The sequence below is a fragment of the Tiliqua scincoides genome, chromosome 2 (assembly GCF_035046505.1).
Source record: "Tiliqua scincoides isolate rTilSci1 chromosome 2, rTilSci1.hap2, whole genome shotgun sequence".
Lineage (NCBI taxonomy): Eukaryota > Metazoa > Chordata > Lepidosauria > Squamata > Scincidae > Tiliqua > Tiliqua scincoides.
Window position 1 is genome coordinate 246,666,691 of NC_089822.1, and position 17,343 is coordinate 246,684,033.

At 46.5% G+C, this 17,343-nt stretch overlaps 1 protein-coding gene across 3 annotated transcripts; it reads right to left on the minus strand.

Annotated features, from left to right (window-relative positions):
• Positions 1-316: 316 nt before the first annotated feature.
• Positions 317-15,425, minus strand: DALRD3 (DALR anticodon binding domain containing 3). Of its 3 annotated transcripts, none has more exons than XM_066614939.1 (13): positions 15,214-15,425; positions 13,172-13,470; positions 10,307-10,563; positions 9,901-9,959; positions 9,685-9,807; positions 8,176-8,246; positions 7,648-7,706; positions 7,210-7,292; positions 6,690-6,810; positions 5,777-5,835; positions 5,254-5,367; positions 3,883-3,951; positions 317-745 (listed from the first exon to the last, which is right to left on the minus strand). In XM_066614939.1, exons 1-13 carry the CDS (start codon positions 15,403-15,405, stop codon positions 626-628), a joined length of 1,626 nt encoding a protein of 541 aa, XP_066471036.1. In that variant the 5' UTR covers positions 15,406-15,425; the 3' UTR covers positions 317-625. The 3 variants fall into 3 exon arrangements, with proteins under 3 accessions (XP_066471036.1, XP_066471038.1, XP_066471037.1); XM_066614941.1 differs by lacking the exon at positions 15,214-15,425 and adding an exon at positions 15,143-15,196; XM_066614940.1 differs by lacking the exon at positions 15,214-15,425 and adding an exon at positions 15,128-15,183.
• Between the last annotated feature and the right edge of the window lie 1,918 nt (positions 15,426-17,343).

Consider the following 17,343-nt stretch of genomic DNA (forward strand, 5'->3'; position numbering starts at 1 on the left):
TGACAGCATTTGTGCAATTATTACAAGCAACAGCTCTCACTGCTGCTAGCAGTGTCTTGATTACTTCCCCCCCCCAAGCCTGTGCATGTCTTTGTGTATAAATGCATTAACTTGTGTGGCGAGTGCTAGTGCCAAAAATTATCGATAAAGAGGCAGGAACAGGCCCTTCATAGCATCAGCTATTTAGGAACAGAATTAAAAACACAGTCACAATTCATATCCATGAGCTGTGCTTTCTTTTAGGGTACGAGGTTTGGCCATTCCTTTCACCCACAGCATGACCAAAGGAGAATAACTGGAGGATACTCTTCCTCATCTCTTTAGTAACTGTTTTATTCTTTATGTTTCCATCTGGAATTTGGCCACTTTGACTAGGAAGAACGTCAGCAGGCCCCTCCCATCAAAAGTGTCTGTTACCTTCATCCCAACTCTTCTCTGTAGCATCATTTGATGGGGGAAGAGTTCAAGTCTAAAGCATTAACTGCATCCTGCAAAATTGTGGTCTGCCAAATGAATTTTATAGGTAATGCTCTTCCACTCATTCCTGTTCCTCCTCAGGGCTGGGCATCATGAGCACTGATGCAGGGTATCTTTGAGTGTCACAGCAGGCACAGGTTGGACTTGCTCAGATCTGACTAAGAGGAGGTAGATGGAGGGTGGCCAGGGCACTGTGGAACACTTCTCTCACTGCTCTCATCAGTTGCAACCGGGCAAACATCTGGCTGAACAAGTGGGGCCGCGGCTCCTGTCGGGGCAAAAAGGATCATCACATGGCCTGTTATGCAGCAGATATAGTTTTCTAGTGCTGGCACAGAGGGAGTTGGGCCTTCCTTTGAATCATTCCAAACTTCTGCTTTCCCCCCTCACCACTCATGTCCTTGGTCAGAATTCTCTTAAGAACATAAGAACAGCCCCACTGGATCAGGCCATAGGCCCATCTAGTCCACCTTCCTGTATCTCACAGCAGACCACCAAACGCCCCAGGGAGCACACCAGATAACAAGACACCTGCATCCTGGTGCCCTCCCCTGCATCTGACATAGCCCATTTCTAAAATCAGGAGGTTGCACATACACATCATGGCTTGTAACCCATAATGGATTTTTCCTCCAGAAACTTGTCCAACCCCCTTTTAAAGGCATCCAGGCCAGGTGCCGTCACCACATCCTGCAGCAAGGAGTTCCACAGCCTGACCACACGCTGAGTAAAGAAATATTTTCTTTTGTCTGTCCAAACCCTCCCAACACTCAATTTTAGTGGATGTCCCCTGGTTCTGGTGTTATGTGAGAGTGTAAAGAGCATCTCTCTATCCACTTTATCCTTCCCATGCATAATTTTATATGTCTCAATCATGTCCCCCCTCAGGCGTCTCTTTTCTAGGCTGAAGAGGCCCAAACGCCATAGCCTTTCCTCATAAGGAAGGTGCCCCAGCCCCGTAATCATCTTAGTCGCTCTCTTTTGCACCTTTTCCATTTCCACTATGTCCTTTTTGAGATATGGCGACCAGAACTGGACACAATACTCCACGTGTGGCCTTACCATCGATTTCTACAACGGCATTATAATATTAGCTATTTTGTTCTCAATACCTTTTCTAATGATCCCAAGCATAGAATTGGCCTTCTTCACTGCCGCCGCACATTGGGTCAACACTTTCATCAACCTGTCCACCACCACCCCAAGATCTCTCTCCTGATCTGTCACAGACAGTTCAGAACACATTAGCCTATATGTGAAGTTTTGATTTTTTGCCCCAATGTGCATGACTTTACACTTACTTACATTGAAACACATCTGCTATTTTGCTGCCCATTCTGCCAGTTTGGAGAGATCCTTCTGGAGCTCCTCACAATCACTTCTGGTCTTCACCACTCGGAAAAGTTTGGTGTTGTCTGCAAACTTAGCCACCTCACTGCTCACCCCCGTCTCCAGGTCATTTATGAAGAGGTTGAAAAGCACCGGTCCCAGGACAGATCCTTGGGGCACACTGCTTTTCACTTCTCTCCATTGTGAAAATTGCCCATTGACACCCACTCTCTGCTTAGGTCTCAATAGAGGAGAGGACCTGCCCTCCAATACCCTGACTGTGGAGTTTTTTTAGTAGCCTTTGGTGAGGGACCTTGTCAAATGCCTTCTGAAAGTCCAGATATATAATATCCATGAGTTCTCCTGCATCCACTTGCCTGCTGACCTTTTCAAAGAATTCTATAAGGTTTGTGAGGCAAGACTTACCCTTACAGAAGCCATGCTGACTCTCCCTCAGCAAGGCCTGTTCGTCTATGTGTTTTGAGATTCTATCTTTGATGAGGCATTCCACCACCTTACCCGATATAGATGTTAGGCTGACTGGCCTATAGTTTCCCAGGTCCCCCCTCTTTCCCTTTTTAAAGATCGGTGTGACATTTGCTATCCTCCAGTCTTCTGGCACCGTGGCCCTTTTGGGGGACAAGTTGCATATTTTAGTCAAGAGATCAGCAACTTCATTCTTTAATTCCTTAATAACTCTTGGGTTGATGCCATCAGGGCCCGGTGACTTATTGATCTTTACTTTATCAATGAGGTCTGAAACATCTTCTCTTTTAACCTCTATCTGACTTAATTCCTTGGTCAGGAGGGCTGTTCAGGCAGCGGTATCTGCCCGAGGTCTTCTGCCGTGAAGACAGATGCAAAGAACTCATTTAATTTCTCTGCCATCTCTAAGTCTCCTTTTATCTCCCTTTTCCCTCCCTCACCATCCAGAGGGCCAACTGCTTCTCTGGTGGGTTTCCTGCTTCTAACATATTTGAAGAAGCTTTTATTATTGCCCTTAATGCTGCTGGCCATGCGTTCCTCATAGTCTCTCTTGGCCTCCCATATACATCATACATGTTGCATTCGATGCAAAACACTGGATAGCCCCTACCCTGCTGCTGGCTGCAAAACACTGGATAGCCCCCACCCTGCTGCTGTCTGTCTGACTGCATAGTTTTTTTGTTTGTTTAGGGGTACTTAAAAACCCTTCACTGGTTTGCTGCCCTCTTTTCAAGGGAAGAGAAGGGCAGTATCTGGGGCCCTGGCTTCCTCGCCCTGCTGCTGAACTCACACTGAGGCTAAACTCGCGGTGCCTTACCTGGCACTTTGTTGTGCCTTACTGAGGCACTGGGTTTCCCAGAAGCCACGTGCACTTCTGCAGAGAGGTAAGGCACCTCTTCCCCCCCTTTATCAAGCAAAAGGTATTATTGAGAATGGGAGGGAATTCTATTGGTGGTTACCAGTACAAAGAGCAATCCATGCTTTGGGACTTTCCAAGACTGGGCAGAAGTGACCCTATCAGCATTCACTGGGCTATAAAACTGGTGACTGTCACTCTAGACCCAAGGAAGAGGCTGCCTGCTAGTGACAATTGTGGACTCTGATTTGGAAAGGAGAGTCTTTTGCCTGGCAGATGTCTATGGTTTAAGGCTACAAGGAACAGTTTTAAAAGGATGGAAACGGAAGCAAATGCCTGAGAGCTTTCTGCATCCAATGTACTTTCTCTTTCACCACACTGTTTGCCAAAACATCCCATATTTATGGGGCCAGTCATTTCAATACAGAATAAAAACAACGGTATATTCTTTAGCATCATTGAGACACACTCCATACCGGGCTGGTCTAAATCCAGATTTAAACCTTGGAAGGCTAGTTAAAATTCAGCTTATTTCAGTACTAAAGCCTATCACAGGTTTATTCCATTTGCAATAAATCCAGCTTTTGGATCTGTCTATATTCACTGTCATGAGAGCCATCACTATGATGAGAGCCACTGTGATAAAGGCGGTGTGAACTTCTAGGACTCTGAATGTACTGCATACCTCTCTGTGTCCTAGCCACAACCCTGCTTACTGCACACAGAGTACTTACCCCTAGGATGTGTACTCTGTTGTAGTAGGAACTGAAATCCATGCTCAGCTGGATCAGGAATCTGCAAATCTGCAATAGAGAAACATAAACCTGTTCTGCTTTGTGTGGCAAACTCTTCAAAAAGGAAAAACAATGCAGCTGAAATCAACACTGATTGCTATGGAGCTCTGAAGAACCTTCTGCTGATATTTAGAATAATTCGTGCTAAGGATTGTAGGCTTTCACTTTGGAGCAACAAACTCTGTGGAGCAACCCACACTTGGCAAGTGAACCAGTGTGCACAGAGGCCAGTTTTATGAGGAGATGATGCAGAAATACCTCAAGCACCTATTCAGAACCTGAACTAGTTCAGCAGCTAGAACTGCAACTAAGGAGTCTGGCAGAGACTCCTCTATAACCAAGAAGACTTGTGGATTGCTGCTTTTGCTTCCAGCTGCAGCCGGTCCGTTCTTCACTCTCTCTGGTGGTCCATGGGGGGCTGCTTGCTCAGAGAGACGTGGAAGTGATCAAAAGCAATTTTTTTTCCTGAGACCTTGTGGACCACTTCTCAGGGTCTTGCAGACCACCTGTGATCCCCGGACTGCAGGTTGGGAACCAGTGCTATAGAGCAGGGGTCTCCAAACGTTTTGGCCAGAGGGCCGCATCAAATACCTGGCACAGTGCTGAGGGCCGGAAACAAATTTAAATATAACAGGTATATAAATAAATTAGAGATAGAACTTAGAAGAGTGAATAAACGAAAGAATGGGCTCGTTCATTCAACATCTCTGGCCCTTAGAACACCCTCCAGACACAACCAGAGCATCGTTCCTGTCACGTTCGGCCAAGTGGGCCAGAGGCTTTCAGGGGACAAGAGGCTGGCTGCGGGCCGGATAGAGGCTTGCTGTGGGCTGCATCTGGCCCCCGGGCCGGGGTTTGGAGACCCCTGCTATAGAGGATAGCAGAGCTCTAGCAGGGAAATTTAGCCTCCGTCCGATCTGATGTAATGAAATATTTGCCATGTTCATATCTACAGTTTTTTCTGGGTATCTCATCTGCAGTCAGGCTATGCAGGAGCTCATCTAAGGTGACACCTTCTGCCTCTCCTGCTTGCAGTTAGGTTCAGAATGACCAAATATTAACAGTCTGACCTCCAGCGTTGCGCAGGATGGGCAGTCTCTGTTAGGATCTGAGGCACCTCAACAACATGCACCATCTGTCAAAACGCAGCATCCTGCTCATCTGCTACCCTGAAAATGAAACCGAAGTGACTTCTGAAAACGAGGCAGTTAGATCCCGTGATGTGGGAGAAGTGCACAAACACATATGTGGCAGGTAAACTGGTAGAGGAGGAGATAGCAAGAACCTGTGCCATCTGGAAACTCAGCTCACCGACTCAGTGCTGGCTGTGGTCCTGAGCCCACTACTGGAGATGGGCAGTTCCACCACGTTGCCCAATACTTCCCGGAAGGGCAGGATGCTGTTGAACAACAAGAGCCATTCGTCCTGGGAAAGGAACAGAGAAAACTCTGTGAGAGTTCCAGTGAACCAGTCTTGTTCCCATAAGGAAGCAAGTATGGACCAATCAAGGTGATACAACAAACACTGGCAACTTTTTGCATTGTTGAGATTTGCCATTGCTGGCAAATGGGAGCAAAGGGAGAGGAGAAGGATCTAGATTGCACAGATTGATTTGTATAACACTAATATCTGTGGCCTGTCATGCAGCAGGTGGTTGGATGAGATAAACCTTTTGATCCCTTCCAAATCTACTATCAAGAGGTCACCTAGATCAGAACTCAACCCAATTTGCCAAATCATGTGTTCATTACAGTATGTTCAATACTGCAGCTGGTTCAGGTCTGAGGCTCTCCAGGTCTGGGTCTTTGTACTTCTTTTGCTCTTGTTTGCTCACCTCTTCTCTGAGAGTGTCAAAGTTCAGTTCTGAAGGAAGGGGAAAGGCTGGGTACACACCTGGAATTGGAGGGCAGAAGTTTGTTACTGGACCCGTGAAAGCATGGGAGACTGTTCAAAACTGGAAGCAAATAGACTCAGATTGTCTGAAGTTGGAAGCAAAGCATACTGGAGCATGACCTGGGTGCTGCAAAGATAACTATGTTGTGTAAATATACCATCCTTCAACCACTGAAAGCTTTACTAAGCCTCTGGGAGACATGGCATGCATATTTCAAAGAATACTGTCATGAAGGCAGTGCACATGACAGGTGAAGCAGAGTCAGGATTGTCCATGTGGCAAGAGGTTTAATACTAGGCATCTTTCTGCATGCTGTTAACCACAGCATAAAATCAGACCAACTGTGAAGGTCGGCAGGTGAGGACATCTTCTGAACTCTTAAGTTTTATGATAGTGGAGGGATGGGGAGGAGGTGGGCCAGAAGGGTATATTTGGCTGTCCCCAACCAATTCAACCACTGCCCTGTCCTAAGACCGAGTCTACAGAGATCTTGAACACCACACATGTGAATGATAACAGCATCAACAAGAAAGTTATTCTATTGTCTTTTCAGCCAGACAATTGAAGCACCACTTTGTCTGGGCAAGGCTCAGACCCTAATTTAGAACCCAATTTTCAATAAACTCAGCAAGTCAGGGTTATAGGAATATATGAGACTGCCTTATACTGTTAGTCTACCTAGCTTAATATTGTGTACATTGACTGGTAGCCACTCCCCAAGGTTTCAGACAGGCACTGAACCTAGGATCTTCTGCACGCAAAGCAGATACTCTGCCATTGAGCTATACTGAGCTACAGCTCCTTCCCAGTGATGAATGTGATAGGGTCTGCATGCAGGGGGAAGGGTTCTCACCTTGTTCTACTGCCCGCTGGTAAGCTTCAAAGAGTGTGGCAAGTCGAGCACAGTTATACATGACAAAGGCTCCACTCTTGGTCCCCTTGGTTGAGATGCTGGTCTCCAAATTTAGAAGAATCTGTGGGAGCAGAAATCAACTCTGCAAGCAGAGATCTAGCTGTTTTTTAAGGCATCTCTGACATCCCTCACCTGCCTTCCCTAGCAGACTGTCCACCTATCCCTGCTATCCTGAAACTGTGATCTCATCTAAACTAACCCAAAACATTCCCAGAAAATGAACCCTTTAGTGTTAGTCATTCATGTGTAATTTCTCCCTATTTGCTATTCTCCATATCCTGCAAAAGTTGCTAGAACCACCCTTTGCCAGATGGTTGCTAGAACCACCCTTTGAAAGCCAGCATGATACTGTCATTAATAGCATTATCCGATGCAAACTTTTACTATTCCAAATGGCCCCCTGAGCAGCCTTCCTGGTGATTGCCACAAGAAGGCAACTGGATGGAACCTCTCTGTTTACCTGGTTCTGGTGAGCTGTGCTCAGCATCTCAAATCGGATAGCAGCCGATGTCAAAACGCAGACCATCTTGGTCCAGGTGTCATCTGCAGGAAGGAATCACAATTACAAACCCAAGAAGAGCTCACAAGGAGTAGTTCTGGGACCCAATGAAGGGTCCCTAAAGGTTCAAGGGGGAAATGCCTGTTGCTCCTGCTAAACAGGAGGACAGCAAGACTGGAAGCCTCTAACAGGCTCACACAAGTGTGTTCCAAGCAGCTGAGCAGTGCATCCTACTAAAGCAAGTCACAGACCAAAAACACAGATTTACTCCCCCCCCAATCAACAAAAATACACTGCCACCCAGCAGGAAGAAGTATTCCAATACTGTCAACTGAAGGAAGCCTCAGAGTCTCCAGAAAGTCAAAAATAGACAAAGCAGCACCCAACACAAAACATTACCCTGAGAGAGATCTCCATACTTCAGCACTGAGGCCTCATACATCTGGGAGTGTCTCAGCCTGTAAGAAATATGTGACAAGAGGTTATAAACTCCCAGGAAAAGGACCATGTCACTTCTGTACTCTGTCTAACACCTATAACAAACTAGAACAAAACCAGATACTGACCTAGTGCTAACAGAAGGAGTGCTAACAGAAGTGCTAACAACCCACCTTGTTGGTTCAGTATTACTAAGGCCGCCTTTCTGTTTCTTAGTAGTTGAGAGGCCATTGCTCACGCCCACAAGATAAGAGCCCACCTTGGCACAAGACTCTGGAAACAAAACTATCTACCCTGAGCCAGAAATTAATTCTTGCAGAACACCACAAACTGGAAGCAAATCAGTTGTAATGACCAGCTTTGGTGCAATGACTAGAAAGTAAGTGCAGGCAAGAGGAGGCCATCATTAAGTTGCAGTAGGAGAAGTGCTCTATTAAGGGAGCATGAGGATCCTCTGTGGGAAACAGCTGAGGAAGAATAGTAACTTACTGGAAATACTGAAGAACACTCATAGGAGAGGCACAGTTAGTGACTTTCATAGGCCCACAGACCAAGTGTTTCTAGGGGATAAAGAGAAACAAAACAGGAGTAGCAAGCAGCCATCTGATACGATTTGATAACACCAAGCGCCCTTCACTTTTGCAAAAGGGCAGCCATGTATGAAAGCACAGGAACCAGCTGCTGGGCTTGTGATGTACTGGGGACAGACACTATAGCCTGGATAAGTGCTTGGTCAGTGTGGCTATTTGTCCTGAAGGAACAGGCAGTTAAAGTCACATCTATGCTTACAATACAAGCCTCGTATTTTATTGCAATAAAATTTCTGTGCTTAAAATGAATTGTGCAAAAAGCCAGACTTGCTTGTATTTTGCATTTGTATGCTTCAGAGATGTGCCCTTTCAACACATTTAGCAGGGGTGAGAGGAGGGGGAGGGGCAGGGCTTGAAAGGTGTGGCTTGGGGTTGGATACCCCAGGAACTCCATATGACTGTTGAATCCCCTGAGCTCATCTGAGGGGCTTTCCCCATGGTGGCACCATTATTATGGAATTCCCTTTCAGCTGAGTTAAGAAGTATGGGGGGGGGGGGTTTAAAACTTCCTTTGTTCATTATACTTGCCTTCTGTTTTAGCTACTTTACATTCTTTGGTTGTCTGTTTTTGGGGGGATGACTAATGTTTATATTAATGCTGTTTTTATTTCCTTTTTTACATTTTGAATTTTTTACATTGTACAATTGTTTTTACTGTGATGTTATGAGATTTGTAAGCCACCTTGGGCACTCCAGTAATTGGGGGGGGGAGGGAGAGAAACACAGGGTATAAATATGTTAAATAGATAAATAGAATTTGTGGGATAGGAGTTGTGCAGGGAAGATACTCAAGATACCCCATTTTCTGACTACAATGAAAGTTTGTTTAGCCCCTGGATGGTTTTCTAACTTTATTAAGGGACATTCTAGTTTTTCTCCGCTGCCATGAGAAACAAAAAGGGGAGACGGAAGGATATAACACTACTTGCTCACCTTACAGAGTTGTTATAAGGACACTGTTAAGGTCGTACACATGAAGTACTTTGCACACTCAGAAATACTATGCAAGTGTTACTATCATGAACACTCAGCTCCTCAGTTTTGTGGACTCCTATGGACACTTGCTGTGCTGGTGGGGCACACGCACAGGTATCTGGAACTTGCACAGTCCTGTGAGTGTCTTTCAGCCACACTCTTCCCATTGCACATATTGACATCTCTGGTTTCCCATGACCACTGTTCGGCTCTCTTTGTACCCTGGTAATGCCGGTTACATTCTTTTTCCCCCTGCTTGCACTTAGATACCAAATGTTGCAGGGGCCCCCAAAACCGCCTGGTCAGTATTTCTGGAACAAGGTGCATTTTGCTGCTGGAGTGAAGAAAATTATCCTCCTCTCTATAAGCAGCCACATAGCAGCAAAAACTTTACACACTGTACAGGAGTTGAAAAAATAACACAACTTCTCACCTGTGGGGCTGTGAGACCTTCTGGACACGCCAACCTCCACAGCAGGTCCACCTTCTCCTGCTGGAAGGCCTCCTCATTGTTCACCACATGCACTACACTCAATGATCTTCCTGGCGCAAGCACCTGTGGAAGAGCAGTAGTTCACATGAGACTTGGGGAATCTCAAGAGTGCTATTTCAGTCCACTAGTGAACAAAGTTGCCAGTCACTGACTCACTGTGCATCGCAAGGCCACCTGCTGCAGCTCTGCCACATGATGCAGTTTCTCTTCTGTCACTGAAAGGGAGGAGGAGATTATTTAAAGGAAATTCAGTCTGTTTCCCATGTGAAGGCCTTCTGCAGCAAGGTGCTGCTGCAAAGTGGAATGGAAACTGATAGTGGCCTAGTCTGCAATTCAACCACAGCCCTGTCTGGCCAATAGATAACAGGGTAAAACCAGGGTTTGGTTTCAAATCCCATGTTAGTCATGCGCCCACTGCTTGGCAAGTCATTTTCTCAGCCTGATTTCTCAATCTGTGTAATAATGACCTACCTTGCAAGATTGTTGTTGTGAGAACAAATGTAGAAATCTTGCTCAGTCTCAGAAGGAAGGCAAAGTATGTACTTAATTGATAATTACATACCAAGGAAGACATCCAAGTTCGGGTCATAGCCCTGCTGCTTCTCCAGGAAACCTTTCAAGTGCAGTTTACACACTACTCCATCTTGGTCTCTGTCAGCAAATGAGGCATGAAGACTATGTTGAAGGGCTTCCTTCATGGCTAGAACATCCTCAAGATTGGAGGAAGCTTCCTTAACTGAGGGCCACTCAACTTGCAGCTGGCGCAGAAAGCCAAGGATCTCCTCATTAACCAAAGCTGGAACCAGATGGACATCCACTCTGTGAGGCAAAGAGGATGTAGCATTGACCACACTACTGCCAGAGTGCGTAAGAGCAGCAAATTTCTCCCTAATCTACCCAAAGAATAGCTCAAGGGCTGGTATGGTCCAATAGATTGGGGTGGGGGGCACAGTGCATCAGCAGCGCACATCGTTTGCACATATCAAGGCCCAGGTTCAACCACTGGTGCCCCAGTTAATAGGAGCTCAGGTAGTACAACTCAGAAAAATCCTGAGCTTGAGAGAGCTACTGACAGTCTAATAGTGCAATGAGTATTTGGTCATAAGAACATAAGAACAGCCCCACTGGATCAGGCCATAGGCCCATCTAGTCCAGCTTCCTGTATCTCACAGCGGCCCACCAAATGCCCCGGGGAGCACACCAGATAACAAGAGACCTCATCCTGGTGCCCTCCCCTACATCTGGCATTCTGACATAACCCATTTCTAAAATCAGGAGGTTGCGCATACTCATCATGGCTTGTACCCCATAATGGATTTTTCCTCCAGAAACTTGTCCAATCCCCTTTTAAAGGCGTCTAGGCTAGACGCCAGCACCACATCCTGTGGCAAGGAGTTCCACAGACCGACCACACGCTGAGTAAAGAAATATTTTCTTTTGTCTGTCCTAACCCGCCCAACACTCAATTTTAGTGGATGTCCCCTGGTTCTGGTATTATGTGAGAGTGTAAAGAGCATCTCCCTATCCACTCTGTCCATCCCCTGCATAATTTTGTATGTCTCAATCATGTCCCCCCTCAAGCGTCTCTTTTCTAGGCTGAAGAGGCCCAAACGCCGTAGCCTTTCCTCATAAGGAAGGTGCCCCAGCCCCGTAATCATCTTAGTCGCTCTCTTTTGCACCTTTTCCATTTCTGCTATGTCTTTTTTGAGATGCGGCGACCAGAACTGGACACAATACTCCAGGTGTGGCCTTACCATAGATTGGTACAACGGCATTATAATACTAGCCGTTTTGTTCTCAATACCCTTTCTAATGATCGCAAGCATAGAATTGGCCTTCTTCACTGCTGCCGCACATTGGGTCGACACTTTCATCAACCTGTCCACCACCACCCCAAGATCTCTCTCCTGATCTGTCACAGACAGCTCAGAACCCATCAGCCTATATCTAAAGTTTTGATTTTTTGCCCCAATGTGCATGACTTTACACTTACTGACATTGAAGCGCATCTGCCATTTTGCTGCCCATTCTGCCAGACTGGAGAGATCCTTCTGGAGCTCCTCACAATCACTTCTGGTCTTTACCACTCGGAAAAGTTTGGTGTCGTCTGCAAACTTAGCCACTTCACTGCTCAACCCTGTCTCCAGGTCATTTATGAAGAGGTTGAAAAGCACCGGTCCCAGGACAGATCCTTGGGGCACACCACTTTTCACCTCTCTCCATTGTGAAAATTGCCCATTGACACCCACTCTCTGCTTCCTGGCCTCCAACCAGTTCTCAATCCACGAGAGGACCTGTCCTCTAATTCCCTGACTGTGGAGTTTTTTCAGTAGCCTTTGGTGAGGGACCGTGTCAAACGCCTTCTGTGGTCCTTCTGTGCATGAGGCAGCTTTGTCTAGTCTACACAAACCTAGATTCAAATCATAGCTTCACAAGACCATCTACTTCTCAATCTCCCATCCAGGAAATGTCTGACTTTTTTTTCTTGTCGACTTTTTAGAAATAGCTGTTTTAAACATGGTTTCAAATTGCTGTGCCTAATTTTGCTGCATTGGTTACTTGACTTGCCATTATTGTATGTCACCGTGGGTACTTCTTGAAAAATAGAGATTTTAAAAAATTGTAATACAAAAGTATCTGAAGTAAAATTTTGGGTCTCCCTTGGCATTAAAGCTTGACTTTAATCAACTGCAGAATTCATTATTTAGAAAATCATATGCTTTCTTTTTTAAAAGTGAGTTTCTAGCCCTTATAACTGCCAAGATAGGGTTAAAAACATGGGACAATGTCCAGGAGTTGGCTGGAAGGAACTTCAGTGCTTGGGGGATGGGACTTTAGTACCCTACTACTCGCCATGATTTGCAGAAGTTGAAGAAATTATGCCAAGTAAGCAAATGTATATATATATTTGCTTAATTTGGATAACATGTTAAGATTGCAGAATTTGGGTCTTGGGAAAACACGCTAAACTGAGCAGCATCTGGAGAACCTGAAGCAGGGAAACAGGAGCTGGGCAAAGTGAGGAAATCCTATTTCACAGTCAGTAGACAACCAATCCAAAGCCACTGCGCATTTTGCAGGGACTGCTCTCACAATTTCAACAGCTCCTTTGCAATGAGGGCTGGAAACATCTGCATCTGATAAGCAGATAAGATTCTTTGTATTTTGCAGAAGACCTTACATTGACATGTCTTAAATCAGTGCACATGCACAGCATGTTTGTAGCTACACAGGCACCCCTGCAAAGTGGAGAGGCTGGAATCCTAGGCAGCCTTACTTAGGAGTCAGTCAGAAATTACTCAGTGAAATTACTCAGAAGCAAGCAAGCATTCAATTGCACTGTAAAGGGTTTTAAACAAAGAAACAAGCCATACATGTCCTAACTCCCCAGGGCATATTAATAAGAGTAGTGCTTCCATCTACTCACCCCTGAGCTTGGAGCAGGCCTGCCAGGTGGTCAGTTACCAGGATGGCTCTCAGGTGACTTAGGCTGAGTGATTTCAGGTCCTTGTGCCCATGCAGAGGCACACAGTTGAGGAGGATGCTGTGCCCATGGGCTGCCTGAGGAGGCTTTGTGTACACAGGAATAGCTTTCAGAATCTGTTCAAAGACAGCAGGTCTCTCCAGTTGCACAGTCAGCCCTACAGGGACCTTTTGGCAGCTTCTAATTGGTGGCACACATGGGCATTTTAGTGAAAATACACTCTCAGCAATGCCACTGGGAACCTGTCATAATACAAGGTAGAGTGTTGGCTTCCTCCTGAAAATGGCTGCTCCAAAACAGAAAAACAATGCAGGTCACTATGGTAAAAATACAGATAATTGAAGTTTCAAGAGCTGCTGGAAATATTAACATTTCCAGGGTAGCTCATAGAAACAAATTAAGAAAAATAAAATCTTAAAACTGCAAATTAAAAAAAAGTAGAAAACCAAACCCATCAAAGATTAACAGCACAACCCTATGTGTCTACTCAGAAGTAAGTTCCATTGTGTTCAATGGGACTTACAGAAAACTGCATATAGGAGTGCAGACTAAAAGGCATGAGAAAATAAATGGTCTACTCAGCAAAAAAGAGCCAAGTGAGGGCCCAATCCTATCCAATTTTCCAGCACTGGTGCAGCCACAATGCAGTCCCAAGGTAAAGGAACAAGTGCTCCCATATCTTAAGGAGGCCTCTGTGACTGCCTCCCTACCACAGGATGCAGTGCATGCCCCTTTGGAACAGCTACACTGGCACTGGAAAATTGGATAGGATTGGGCCCTGAACCTCCCTAGAGAGCATTCCATAGGTGGGGTAGGGTTGACAGCCCCCCACAAATGGCCTCCAGCCTCCAGGAATCAGCATCAGTGTCCAGGTGACAACTGAAGCAAGCCTCAGGAATTTCCATGGGGCCTCAGGAATTTCCAACATTACCATTAGAGTTGTCAACCTATTTCTTGGTCTGCTTTGTTCCCTGGTCTTTCCTGCATTTTGGGCAAGAGTATACCCCTGCCCATTTCCATGGATGCTGGGGCTTTTTTGCTTAGTTGGGTGGGAGGAGTTCATCTGAACTATGTTTCTACATGTGTTGCTAAAGTGATCTGAATGCTGGTTTACAGCATGCAAGCTCATCCCACAAACTTGTGATGAGGGGCCATCAGACAGAGAATCCTCCAAACCAGCCTTCTGATGCCCTTGGCAAACTGTTCTAACTCTCCCAACACTCAATTTTAGTGAATGTCCCCTGGTTATGGTGCTGTGTGAAAGGGAAAAAGAACACCCCCCTATCCAACCCCTGCGTAATTTTGTTTGTCTCAGTCATGCCCTCCCCAGATGCCACTTTCTGAAGTCCTATGATTTAAGAAAATAAGAACATGAGAAGAGCACCACTGGATCAGGCCAAAGGCCTATCTAGTCCAGCTTCCTGTATCTCACGCCAGATGCCTCAGGGAGCGCAGACGACCACAAGAGACCTGCATCCTGGTGCCTTCCCCTGCATCTGGCACTCTGAGGTAGCCTCTCTAAAATCAGGAGGTTGCCCTCTTAAAGGCATCCAGGTCAGACGCCATCACCACATCCGGTGGCAGGGAGTTCCACAGACTAATTACACGCACCTCCCCATCCTCGCTTGTAACCCGTGATGGACTTTCCCTCCAGAAATCAGTCCAGCCCGCTCTTAAGGGCGCCCGGGCCAGACGCCATCACCACATCCCCTGGCAGGGAGTTCCACAGACCACGGGGGCAAGAACTCTGTTCTGTGTCCTGACTCTCCCAGCACTCAGCGTCGGCGGCTGCTCCCTGGCCTCCCCACAGAACGCCTGGAGTCCCCCTGAGCACTTGGAGCCGGCTGGCTTTGAGCGCGCCTCCCATGACACGCGTCAGGCACATTCACACGCGCTTACGACTCCTGCGCTGACCCAGGAGAGGGAGGGACGTTCCATCCTCGCACACTCGAGGCCCCGCCCCTTCCTCGAAGCCACGCCCCTACCTCTCCTTCCCCGAGCAGCGCCGTCAGGGCCGCCCGGGGCGCCAGGAAGTCCCGGCTGCGCAAGTTCCGGCCGCTGCTCTCCTTGAACCAGACGGAGCCGCGCGCCCCATCCCCGGCCGCTCCTCGGAGGACGGCGTTGAAGGCCTCCAAGGTCCCCGACACCGACAGCTGGGGGCTGTCAACGGTCGCCATGGCGACCAAAGAAGCCTCGCGCTCGGCAGGATCCGTGACACTTCCGGCCTTCGCCGGATGTGATGCCATCTTCGGCGACCATAGAGTTGCACTGTGTTGAGTCCCAGATCGGACTCCCATGAACTTAGTCCTGCAAGGTGCATCATAGAAGTGGGGTGTGCTGGATGGAGGCCTAGCATGTGCTTAGTCTGTGGAACTCCTGGCCACAAGGTGTGGTGGCAGATGCCTTTAGAAGGGGATGGGACAGGCTGCTGGAAGGAAGGTCCGTCCCAGGTTGCGAGCTGTGATGCAGCCTCCCGGTTTTAGGAGAAGGGCAAACGTTTCTTTACCCAGCGTGTGATTGGCCTGTGGAACTCCTTGCCACGAAGGAAGGGGTCTCCCCGTGTCCTTAATTAAGTACTGAGTGGCCTGTCCTGACTCTCCCACCACTCAATTTGAGTGCCTGTCCCCAGTCCTGGTGTTGTGTGAGAGGGAAAAGAGCGTCCTCTCTCCAGCACCAGATCCTGTGGCAGGGAGTTCCACAGACTAAACACACGCTGGGTAAGAAATATTTCCTTTTGTCTGTCCTAAGTCCCCCAACACTCAATTTGAGTGGCTGTCCCCTGGTCCTGGTGTTGTGTGAAAGGGAAGAGAAAATCCTCTATCCACTCTGTCACCTCCCTAATTTTGTACATGTCAATCTTAAAAGGTGCCTCTTTGTCCAGTTAGCAAGATTAGATAATATTTTCAATTGACAAATATTGTCATAAATGTTATTTTAAAGTTCTTCTGGGCTTTTCCCCCCAGAACATCTATTTTTCTCCCTGGAACATCTATTTTTTTTAAAAATAATCAATGCATTTTTCTCTTTTCTTTTTTATTTTCTGTTCTCCAACTCTTATACATTATTACTTTACTCCAAAGGTTCTGAGACATGACCATAAAAATAATTTCTGTGGTTGAAGTGTGAGTAAGGGTGGATTCTGGGATATTTATGTTGCTGTGTATCCCAAGGTCCATTGAATGCATTTGTTGTGAGAACATTTCTTTCAAAGACATCATCATCATCATCATCATCATCATCATCATTATTATTAACAACAGTATTTATATACTGCTTTTCAACAAAAAGTTCACAAAGCGGTTTACAGAGAAAAATCAAATAACTAATGACTCCCTGTCCCAAAAGGGCTCACAATCTAAAAAGATGCAAATGAATACCAGCAGACAGCCACTAGAACAGACAGTGCTGGGGTGAGGTGGGCCAGTTACTCTCCCACTGCTAAAAAGAGGAGTACCCACTTGAAAAAGTGCCTCTTACCCTGTTAGCAGGGGAGTAATAATAATAATAACAACAGGTATTTATATACCGCCTTTCTTGGTCTTTATTCAAGACTTTATTCAAGGCAGTTTATATAGGCAGGCTTTATTTAAATCCCTTATTAAATAGGGATTTTTACAATTTGAAAGAAGGTTCTTTCTTTCAAGAACCACTACATTCAAGGTAGGTCCACCACTGATATGGATATAGCCTTCATAGATCTCACAAAGGCTTTCGACCTGGTCAGCAGAGACGGCCTCTTCAAGATTCTCCCCAAGATCGGATGTCCACCCAGGCTCCTCAGCATCATCAGATCTTTCCACAAGGACATGAAGGGCACTGTTGTCTTCGATGGCTCCACATCAGACCCTTTTGACATCCGAAGCGGAGTGAAGCAGGGCTGTGTTCTTGCGCCAACCTTGTTTGGGATTTTCTTCGCTGTCCTGCTGAAGCAGGCCTTTGGAACTGCAACAGAAGGCATCTATCTCTGGACCAGATCAGACGGAAAGCTCTTCAACCTCTCCAGACTGAGAGCAAAATCCAAAGTCCAGCTGAAATGTCTGCGTGACTTCCTCTTTGCCGACGATGCAGCTGTCACTACCCACTCTGCCAAAGATCTCCAGCAGCTCATGGATCAT

Coding starts and splice junctions, on each gene's coding strand:
- DALRD3 (XM_066614939.1), bottom strand. CDS start 15,405: ATGGCGACCGTTGACAGCCCCCAGCTGTCGGTGTCGGGGACCTTGGAG. Junction 13,471..15,213: donor CGCTGCTCGGGGAAGGAGAG/GTAGGGGCGTGG, acceptor GTATTATGACAG/GTTCCCAGTGGCATTGCTGA. Junction 10,564..13,171: donor GGCCTGCTCCAAGCTCAGGG/GTGAGTAGATGG, acceptor TTTGCCTCACAG/AGTGGATGTCCATCTGGTTC.